Source organism: Aythya marila, assembly GCF_965140915.1.
Source record: "Aythya marila genome assembly, chromosome: Z".
Taxonomy (NCBI): Eukaryota; Metazoa; Chordata; class Aves; order Anseriformes; family Anatidae; genus Aythya; species Aythya marila.
This window is the reverse complement of record NC_139080.1, coordinates 26,346,177-26,357,886: the sequence shown is the minus strand read 5'-3', so window position 1 is coordinate 26,357,886 and position 11,710 is coordinate 26,346,177. Positions and strand designations below refer to the sequence as shown.

Below are 11,710 nucleotides of genomic sequence, written 5' to 3'. Positions count from 1 at the left end.
ACAGCCCGGAGCCGGTGGGCAATGTTGGCGGCAGCCGGGCACTTGGCTCACCTGCAGCCGGGCACGGTCAGCGGCTGCAAATGGCCATCGGGCTGCTGGCAGATGGAGAAACAGAGCCTAAAGCTCTCATGTGAAGTGGTTCATTCCCTCAATCCTTTAAACGGGGCGTTTTTCCCCCGATTAACATTGTCTGAGATCCAAGGAGGAAAAAAAAAAAAAAAAAAAAGAAGAAGTCTTTTCCTCTGTGTCATAATCACAAAACACTTGCCAACTCCAGCTGCTCCAAGAATTTACCAGGATTCCTACGGCGACGTTACGCTGGGGCATCTTCTGAGGGTGTTTGCACCGTGCAGGGTTTTTGACAGCTTCCCATAGCTGCCCTCCGTTCCCACGTTTCTCTAACCTTACCTATTCTTGCCTCTTAGAGTTCAGCTTTGCCGGCAAGAAGGCACAATGCTCTGTGCTGATCCTCTGCCGAGAGCGTATTTAGCTCTATCCGTATCTTTGTCTTTGCTTCTTGTCTCTTTTCCCCTCGTCTCCCTCGCTTTTACCATTTAATAACCTATGGCCTACGTTATGCAGGAGGTCAGATTTTCACATCGGCCGCTTCTGGCCTCAGAACCTCTGACTCTGTGTTGCATTGTCTGCCTCCCAGCTGCTTATCTTCCTTCCCTCTCACGCTTTTGTTTTGTGCCTTGCATTCTTCCTCACTGGTATTAATCTTCTCACTGAGGTTTTTTTTTACTCCATCGTGGCAATACATAAATAAATAAATTGGTGGAAATACATGTCTGAATTTGTGGCCTTTGTTCCCGGCATCATCTCCTTCTCCTCCTGTTCCCCATCTGAATGCTAACAACAGGCAGAATGCCACAGGTTTTGTATTCCTTGCATTTCTTGTCCTGTCCCCTTCATTCTGCACAGCACAAAACACGCACTAATTCACAGGCCAAGTAGAGAGGCGTTTTGCTAAGAAAGAGAACTGGATGGTGACAGAAGCAGAAGGGCTGCGAGGACTAGCCCTTGCTGCTTGCCAGTCATGAGAGGATGCTTCGTTATCCTGCGGTGCTCAGGATCACTGATAGCTGCCTGCCTTAGACCCCCAGAACTACACTCAGAAAGAAAAAATTTGATCAAAGAAACCAAAACATCCTACTGGTGGTGGCAGGACTTTTGTCGTCTCTTAGTGGGTCTCTACATTAAGAAAAAGATTCCAGTAGGCACAACATAAAAAATTAATCGTTGGAAGATTTAGGAAGTAGAACCCTACATTGGTTGTCAAGCTAAAGCCTTTCTTAAGATGCTTCCATGCAATACAAATATCAAACAACAGCAACAACAAGCTGGTAACTGACTTTTACTTCAGGTGTTAACGAGCTGTTTTCATGTCGCTCTCTGCATTTTTACCTCTCTACCTGTTTTGAATCATTCAGACTTTTGTCACCGTATCTTTGTACTGCCTTAGGTCATCGAATCGTGTTAATATAATGATGGGCGAGAAGCATTACTGTCAAGTCCTCCCAGTTTTTATACCGCAATTTTATTAAACATCTGGTAACAAAGAAGTCAGGCAAACACATAAGTAACTCGGCAGTAATTTTAACAGTCAAAAATCTTCAACTTCTAATGAAAAACTACTTCCCTCCATCCGAATGAACAGTTCCTTTAAACCAATATGCCTTCAGGTTTGTTTTGCTGCAACAGCTGTGAGAATGTTCCATTTTCTTTTTGCATGGAAACTGACCTTTACTAAATACCTGTCAGTCAGTAGCCTTTAACTTTTTTTTTTTTTTTTTTTTTTTTTTTAAATCTTTATAGCCCATCAGGCAATGATTGCTCATGCATCCCAGGGCAGAGTACTAACTCTGCCCGTCAGACCCCTCTCTCTTTTCCCTAAACCTTCTCCCACTTAAGACACTAATCAAATCCCTGCAGAACAGCTCTTCTGACTCCAGATAGAGAGCTGAGGATGTTAGGTATTGACAGGAGGTATTTCTCACCCCATTCACTGGAGTTAGGAGTAGTAGGTGTTATTATTTCATCTCTCCTTACAATCTGGGGAATGAAAGAGCAAGAACACCACTTGAATGCAGATAACTCTCATGACAGTCAAATGTGTTATGAATACCCTACCGAGGCAGATTCACACATTGTAAAATAAGAACAAATAGAAAGCCTCCACAGATCAGGGTGGGAACATAGGATGTTGTTAAACATCCTGGAAAAATCCATTTACCAGGAATGGGCTCGGTGTATTTCCTGCCAGACGCTGGTGCATTTTTTGACTATCAGATAGATTTGGTTGCAACACCAATGGAATTTCCCTGAGCACTCTGAAATGTTAAGAGCCCTTTTCTAACCTCTCACAACATACATCCCATTCTCAAATGTTTGTATATAACCATGCCCAGTAAAGCAAAGTTGCTGGTTATTTTCAAAGTTGCCCGTCTTGACTTCTGCCTAACAGCTCACGTTATTGCACAAGCATTTGCAGCCACTTCTGATAGTATGTGCTCTGGAAGCATTGCTCACCAAAAGCATTGCTCACCAAAAGCATTGCTCACCAAAAGTGAGCATTGGTGTTGGTACCTGCCTGGTACTGTCAAGCACGGGCAGGTAGGAAGGCAGAGAAATCAGTGGAGTATCACACAAACTTACCAACACAGACTATATTTCATTGCGCACCAGCATATAACAGGCCATTGTCTACTTTCCCATTTAATGATGTTAAAGCACAAAATTCAATATTGACAGTTACTTTCACCTGCTACAAAGTACTCTTCAGTTTCTCATTTACTGAAACAACCTTTCAGTCCATTCCAAGTGCTGGGCAAATGATTTATCAGAATGACGGTAACAAAGCACTTGGTTCTAGAAGTTCAAATGTTTACTTCTAAATGTTGATGAAAAAAAAATAATGTTAGCACTCAAGAAGTCTTCAGAATCCAAAATCTTCACATGCTAGGTAGAAATTCCAGTGCTTTTCCATTACAGACCATGGTAGAAATTCCTCTGTACGTAGAAGTAATGTCTCATTTACAACTTGTGTCAGACTTTGTACTGAGTTGAACTGGATAGAAGAGCCTGTTGAAAATGAATGCAAATGATTACACAATGCATGCTGAAGCAAGAGAAAGCAATCACTGGCACTATTAATTACACAGGTGTTAGTAATTTGTTAGAACCACGAAGGCATCACAGATCCCTGTGCCCTAGGATGCTCGTAGCCTAAGACCCCAGATATCTCACCCGTGGTGCTACCACAGTACTTGCACAGCACTTACACAGACTTCAGTGCGACAAGGCAGTGCTATGTGTTTTGGTGCTCAGGGTGAGGATCCCTCTCACCACGTCCTTCCTATAATCCTGAATGGACTCCAATGAATTCCAAAATGAAGCTGTACACGTTTATACAAAAAAAAAAATACAGCATTGAACAATGGGTATTTGCAGTATTTACATACCTGCTGGACGGAAGCAACTACTGCAACGCGTGAGTTTAAGGCATTTGTGTTGCTGCCAGAGCAACTGAACTTGTAGTTTTTACTGTTAAAATCAGTAACAAAATGACAGAGTTGAGATCCAGCAACAAATGTTTTTTGTTTGTTTGTTTGTTTTTTCCATAGGGGTGCAGAATCCAACAGGCACTTGAGACTGCTGTTTTCAGAGTTACTGGGATTTGTTCCTCTTTCATCCACTCAGTATGGGTACGCACAATGCTAGAGCTGCCACAACCAGCCCAACATGGAAACTGCCACATGTAGCAGATGCTGGCTGGGAAGGATTGTCATGAAAAGTGGTGATGGCCTCTGTTTAAAATAAACGTGTTCTGATGGTGTTCAGTGTCTTGAGGACAGGTATTTCAAGAGGATTAGACTGGCCAAAAGAAATACTTGTTAAAATACAGAGAAAACATGTCTCAAGGTACAGCAGGTGGTCATTTGGCTTGCACTCCTTTCTGATGTGCCATGCCAGGAGTTTGTCTTCCTTTGTCACCAAAGTTTTCTAACTGTGTTACCTACAACAATTCCAACATGCACGAGAGAGTCACTGCACTGACCACACTGGTAGGTCCTAGTGATGAAAAATCTGCATGTCTTGTAGGTATCGGACCTTTTAACTGTGTCTCATGCTCAATGAGCAGTTGCCTGCCATTTCTTGATCACTCGCCACCCGATGCAGAGAAGCAGCAAATTACTAATAAAAGTGAGAGGTCTGAGTTCAGAACTGCAAATACACGATCTTGCACGTGAGGGTGTGTGTTGTTCCACACAACAAAACTTCTCACTTCAGTGAGAATAGGATATCACTCCATATTTTACACCCCCAGTGTGTCTTCAGTATGTCCCTGGCATAACACAATGCATAATGGAAAAAAAAAAAAAAAAAAAAGAAAGCACGGTGGAGCTATAATCTGATGGCTAGTGTATATTGAAGTATCTTGAACTACGGCAAACAAAGACAGGCAGGCTGAATGCATGCCCCATCCGAGAGGTAACATCGCAGTGCTCCTCACACAAAGCTTGTACCTCTTATGAAGGAGTGGTCAGTCACACCAGAGGTCCCTTACACACTCAACTGGAAGTAATTTTCGAAGGGTGTAAGGAGGAATGCCTGAATGGGAAGTTACAAAACAGTTCTAAGGACAATGTCTTCAGGAAAAAAAAAAAATCTTAAAAGCAAGCCTGGGAATATTTTGATAAAATAAACTGGCAGAAACTGAAAGGTTATCATTAATACTGGGTCTAGAGTAACATGACAGGCATGACTTCAACCTGTTTCAATGTGTTGAAAAAGCTTTTTCATCCTGAAATGCCCACATATTGCAGGTCAGCACAGGGAAACTTCTTGGCAAAGTCTGAAGTTATGTGAACAATGTTTTTTCATATCATAATTGGAGAAAAGACATTCATTTTTCACTTGTGGAAATGATCTTTTCAGCACTCTCACTGCAATATTCTAACTTACAAAAAATCTAAAATCAAATTTGGAAGTGTAATAAAGTTATGACCAGATAAATCCATTGGTTTTGTTCGTTGATTTGCCGGCAGCAGATGGCTTTCTTTGCTGATTCCTTTGGGACAAATTAATGTTTTACCAATTGGATGAAGATTTTGTAAAGTAAACACCTAAACACCAGCATTCTATTATAAATACAAATTTACCTGAGTGTATACTTTAAAAACAAAAACACACAAACAAAAAAAAACAGAAGCAAACAAAAAAAAAATCCTTTTCATTCTAACCTCTAATTTTTAGTAATTTTAGGTAATGGTTAGCAAAAGCACTACAATTTATACACACCAAAGCCTCCGCCTTGGTTCTGAACAGCAGTGTTGGGTAAAAGAGTTTCTACATCCACACACAATCTCTTGTTCCTTAGCAGGTATCAATCAGTTTCTTAACATTTAGTCTCTGTGTTTCTTACTCCGTATTCTGAAATAAGCGACTCGCTTGGTCTCATTTCCCTTTTTCTTTCTCAGCTCTTCTTCCCTTTTCTCTCTTTGCTTTCTATTATGTTTATCACTTTAATACCCACTTTGAAGTTTCCTTTCTCCCTTTTGCCATCTGTTAACTCCCTTCCCCTTACTGGCAGCTTACAGGCTTTTAGCAGTGCAGAACTGCTCCCATGCTACTATCCAAAACTCAACTGTGTGCCTCAGGTTCAGAAAAAAGCTTAGGCAGGTAGTGTGCACATAGCCAGGGTTTTTCTCTGCTTTACCACCTTTGCTGTCTTGTCAAGTGCTCTCAGTTTTCTTCCACCCTCATAAACTAGAAGATAAAGTACCAATCATTATCAATATCAGAATTAACTTCTTTTTTTTTTTTTTTTTTTTTTTTTTTCCTGTAAACCTGGGGAAAACATATTCCCTTGGTACATTTTCCACCCCGCCTGCCAAGAACTTCTCTGTGTGCATTGGTATCTCTTTCAGCCTTATATTTTTGAAGCCTTTTTAAATGTTTTTCAACTTCTGTTTTTGTTTTGTTACAACTTTACAAGACCTTGCTTCTGTGGTAGATAAGAACCTGAAAATGCTATTTAAGGATAATTCCCATTAGTGGCACAAAAATATAAATGTCAGACCAGAATCTCCAGTTTGCATAAAGGTTAGTCACCAATGATTGCTACTACTGTGCAGCCTCCATTTTCTGATCACTAAAATATCCCCTGAAAGATCTTTTTTTTTTAATTATTACTTTTATTTTTAAATGGCTATCCTACCAGTATTGTTTCCAATTAGAAATTGCTGAAACCATCCAGAGATAACATTAAGCATTTTGTAACTATTTTACTGGTGTAAATTATCTGTAAAAGTTATTTAAATGCTCTTGCATTATAACCACCAGCATATTTGAGTCAATATACAGGCAGCAGTCAATCTAGTGTCCACACTTCTGTAATACAGGTGAAGGTTATTGCTACACCTGAGAGAAAGCCTAACTGATTTGTGATATCTGTAGCAAAGTCACAGGAGATGCTATTCATCTAGCTCAAGTTGATCTGGTTAGGTGCAGTAAGTCTAGATGTGGGCTACAGATGCATCAGCAAAGAGAAACTCTAAGGACAACACACTGAAAGATGTCAGCAGTTGATCTACGATTAGGCAGTGAAGATTTAGAACAAAAAAAACAGCCTTAGATTTCAGGATTCTCGGGTTTCTTCTGCGCTCCTTTCAGGACCCCAAACAGAGAACACCAGCCATAAGCCAGGAACCCCAGCAGCCTTTGGCCCTTCACACCCAGAAATGACAGCCAGCACCTCACATAAACAACATTTAGATCCCGTGACTCTTACGAGGCTGCTACTGAACTGAGGCACATGAGTTCTGCCCCTGCTAGTGGTAATGTTGCAAATGACTTATTTCAGCTAATTAAGACATTAATTGGCATCTTGGAAAATTAGATGACTGTGGACAGTTCATCATTGTAAGACTGTATCTTTCTCTGACAAAATAAGATGCTCCATGGTAACTGTTTTTGTTTGTTTGTCTTGTTGCTTTTTCCCCTCAAAATGCTTTTTCTTCTTTCCAGGTCTCCCCACAGTTCTTGACTCACTTCACATGATGTAGGTCTTCATTCTGACAGATTCTCATTCCCTGTATCCTGTAGTCCAATATCTTTGCCTTTACAAACAGATTAGTGATCTTTGTCTAACAATCAGACGTGACATCCAATTCAGATACCCAAAGGTGAGGTATTCCCTAAAAGATACAGGCTACAGGATTTTGGCTACTAGCTTTGTGACACTCTGCATCCACCGCTGTCCTGATTTTGAAAACACTTTTTCCTCCCCCAAAAAATAATTTATCAAATACACCTGCTGTATTTTTTATATTGGTAGTTAATCCCCTTTCAAAAATTTGAAGATTATTTGTAACATCCTGTGAAATAAATAAATGAATCATTTCCATTTGGAAGCTAACTAATGGATTATAATGATCAGCTGCAGTTTAGCACACAGCTAAAATTGTATCAGGAGGACTTAGAGCACCCAGCCTATGTTTCTTTCATTCACGTATCAGACAGCTACTCACCACAGATCATCTGTAGGTTCAGTTCATCATTTGCCTATAAATAGAATTGGCATGGCAATAATTTGGAATTTAATTCATGCTTTCACAAACCATTATTCTATTCTCTTGATGCTAGATAAAATGGTAGATTTGAGAAAGTACTGTTTCTTCTTCTGCTCAATAAAGAACAGTATTTTGCAGGACTTCATTCTTTCTTTTTGTCCTCCAGTAAGATTGACAAAAGCAATGTCATAAAGCAGAAAAAAATGATTAGGTATCTAGAGTCATTCTTCTCTGAATTCATTTCATAACAGTGACCTTTCTTGTTACACTCTGCTTCTGTATGGAAAAAGAACTTGCAGGCACGATTAAAGAGCAGGAATTCATGCCTTTTATTCTAAGGCATCAGTTTCAAGGTTTACACTGAAATTTCTTTAATTATTTTTATATTTCTTGTAGCAGGAAGTATTGTTCCTGCAACACAGTCAATGAGATTATATACTTTGTGGAAAGATACAGTTACTAGCAAATTTATTTCTAAATATCTGGGGGAAAAAAAAAAAAAAGTGTAATATTAATAATACTTCATAGCTTTTCTGCAAGCAGTGCCTATATAGGTGATATAAATACAGTATATCACTCCCCATTAAAACCTGTGCCCACATCATAATCTGATACTGTATCATTTTTTTCTCATTTGCTAGATACATTGGGCATATGCATGCTAGCCAGTAATGAATACTTTGTACGATATCATACACTCTGAATTGCTACTCTTCAGGGTCATTGCGCTGCTGTATTAAAGTATTTTAAGTTTCTTATTTACCAGTCTGGGAACACAAAATAGTAAATTCCTTGCAGAAAGAGAATGTTACAATATAGAAATAAAATGTTACAATAGGCTATCAGGGAAAAGAGAGAATAATTTAAGTCTCAGCAGATCTTACTGTCTTCAGTGTAGCTGTAATTTTATTTTTCCCCAAAAGCTGAGAGGCGTTATTGACAAATACACAAATATCAATCTTGAAATGTATACAGACTCCCATAAAAGAATCTATACTCAGGACTGAATTTATTTAAAAATATATATATATGTGTGTATATATATATATATATATAATATAAAACATTATGCCTGATTACTTTTTTTTCTAACCGAAATATTTTTACACAGCTGTCCAGATGACCTTTCCGTTTCTGGATTAAGTCAATCATTCTACTGAAATACCAAATTAGTAAATTCTCCAACAAATGCATTTACCGATATCAATGTATTTACCAATATCATTTATTAAAAGGCAGTAAGATTGCTCTTAAAGGATTAATAGGAGACTATTTCTCACTCTGACTATCAGGCTGCAGGTTCTCACCACAGGCTTCTCTCTTTTTAGACTTACTATTTTGAGCTATTATTTTATACTTGATTAGACAATAATTCATTTGTGTACTCATATGGAAGGCACATACAGAATTCCCTAAAATTATTTCTAAGCATTTTAGAAAACCTGAGTTTAATGTGCCAAGTTAGTAAGAACCAGCTCCAGAACCAACCCTGAGTAATTAAAAACTATCACTTTAAAATTCTCACAATTTACAGCACAATGCATTGTAGATTGGAAGAAACAGAAGATAATGTATAAGTCAATTTACAGCTCAGGTCAGAACAATTATTTGATAGAAAAACCAATAGTTTGTGCTTTTTGTGCACTGGCAAAATCTACAAGAGCTGTGATTCATTCAATGGATTTTATGTGGAGTCTCAGAACAACTTCTAGAGACTTCTCCCTAGCTGTTATTGTGTGGTGATTTAAACACTGAATTGTTTTCCTTAGAAGATTTGTTCCAACTTCGTGAAAAATTGGTCCTGAAAAAACAAAAAAGAAAGAAAAAAAAAGTGCAATATTACTCAAATGCTCATCAAGGTAAGATTATGAGGTATGAGGTTGTCTACTAACTGCCTTAATTTGACCAAAAAAAAAAAGTCTGTCTTTTCCCTGTTTCAAGCAACACAGCAGCTGAAAGCACTTCCTCTTGAGGCTTGCTGTTAATCACATTGCTTTTCATTTATTGCTTTCTTGAGTAAGGTAGAAAAAAGACTGATGTGTATTTGGAACGTTATCTACAACAGTTCTGTTTGTCTTAGTATTCTCGCGGTCTCCACAGGACCACCAAAGCAGATGAAAAGCCGCTATGTGCAACTGAAAGGTCAGTTATCAAAGGATTTCCCTTACACCTTTTTTATTTATTTTTTTTTTTTCACAAAATAAAAAGGCCAGAGAGCCACTGCTTAAAGCTTTTAGGAGTCAGTTTACTTACTTTTAGCCAGACTTCCTAAGAAAATGAGTCTCTTATGCAGAGGAAAAAGAAGCAATTGTCAGTAATTGTAACATATAAGATTCCAACATAGATATATGGAAAAAAGGTCACCATGAGCATGGTCAAGCACTGGAACAGCTTGTACCGAGACGTTGTGGAACATCCATCCTTGAAGATATTCAAAAATTGACTGGGCAAGGCCTGGAGCAACCTTATCTAACTTGGAAGTTGGCCCTGCTTTGAGCAGGAGGCAGGGCTGGAGACCTCCAGAGGTGCCATCTGACCTACATTAGTCTATGGTTCTGTGAGATCACTCTCACTGTCACCTAGGTACTTTTGAAGTGATGTTCCAGTTTCAGAAATTAATTAATAAATAAAAAAAAAAAACAGGTAAGAAATCACATAAATTAAAATCTTACAATTGGTTTCCACAACATGTAGTCCTTGATAACTTTTTCTTGTTTTTCCTTTTTTGACCACCTCAAAAGTGAATTTTGTTTGGTTCTTGCTAGCCACTCAGCTCAACTCCCAGTCAGTCACACAACATTCTGCCTTTTACCTTGCTGGCAGTCACATAAGAGCAGGTAGAGGATTTTGGAAAGGAAAAATGTGCAGAAGGAATAAGCCTATACTTCAGTAATGGCATGCAAAGTTACTGGAAAATACAGCTTTGTAAATTGTGCTGACAGAACTATTTGCTTCTTCATAAAGTACGTAACTACCTAAAGCAAATGTCTGGAACTTAGAAGTGCTGGAAAATATTTTTAAATATTTTGTCTTTAAGTCATAATGAAGAGAACACAGCATGCATTCAAACACTATCAAAAATAAATTTTTGAAGCCAGAACTCAAATAATAGACGTACCATGAAATAACTGAGACGGAAAAATATTCTGGATAGAAGTATTAGTCTATGATCTCACACTGTTTCCAAAGTACAAAATATAAAGTAGCAGAAAATATAAATAATATATAGTGCATGCCCCTGTCTTTTACAATCACATAAATAAGGACATTGTATGGTTAATGAATACTCTGCTACAGGTAACAAGGAAGACACATCTATTAAATGCAGGAAGCATATTTGTAAGATGCTGTGGACTTTATTTTTTTTTTTTTACACTTCTCTGTACTTCTCCTCTTCCATATAATTATTGCCATTATTGATGGTGATGGTGGGCCACTACTTCAGTAATTCCCAACCACAAAATTCAGATATACAGAGTCAAGCTCCTGTGAGTCATGATGTTTTGTGTGTCTTCCCCTGCCTTCACCCCTCACCAAAAAAAAAAAAAAAAAAAAAAAAAAAAAAAAAAAAAAAAAAGGAAAGAAAGAAGAATTAATCTTGGGGTTCTTGATTCACATACTGATTTTGGAATCACTAAATGTTCAAGATCTTTTTCAGCTATTCTCCAAAAATATTAAGATAATAGTTGCAGAGTTTTTTACTGAAAGTAGCTTCTGACTTAGTTCTCTAAGCCTTGCAGAATCTGGAGCTCTGAATTGGAACTCTATGCAGCACCGAAAGTATTACAAGCTTTCAAGTATTGGTTACCTTTCTTTACATTACAGTTACTTAAGGCAAGGAAATATAATCTACACTGGGCCAGATTTGGGTTTTGGAGTAATACCTAAGTAATATTTCAACAAGTTCAATGAAGCAAAGAGACCCCTCTTCTGAAGAGTTCACAATTTAAAATCTAATGGAAGATTCTTGCCAATACGTATATGCAATGTTTACTAGTACCCTAATGTTACACCTGTCTATGAGGTATAGATACACTTCATAGTTCTGTTTCATGCTGCTGAAGCACTTGGATTTAAATATTCTCCTGCCACATCAGCAGTTTCAGCCTCACAACTTTCTACTGCGTAAGGAC

At 38.2% G+C, this 11,710-nt stretch overlaps 1 protein-coding gene across 1 annotated transcript in view; it reads right to left on the bottom strand.

Annotated features, from left to right (window-relative positions):
- Positions 1-2,196: 2,196 nt before the first annotated feature.
- Positions 2,197-11,710, bottom strand: part of ANKRD31 (ankyrin repeat domain 31) — a 67,731-nt gene continuing 58,217 nt past the window's right edge. Inside the window, exon 27 of the mRNA XM_082782818.1 lies at positions 2,197-3,084. Coding sequence (XP_082638944.1) covers positions 2,939-3,084 — 146 coding nt within the window. The 3' untranslated portion in view covers positions 2,197-2,938. The remainder of the gene's footprint in view (positions 3,085-11,710) is intronic.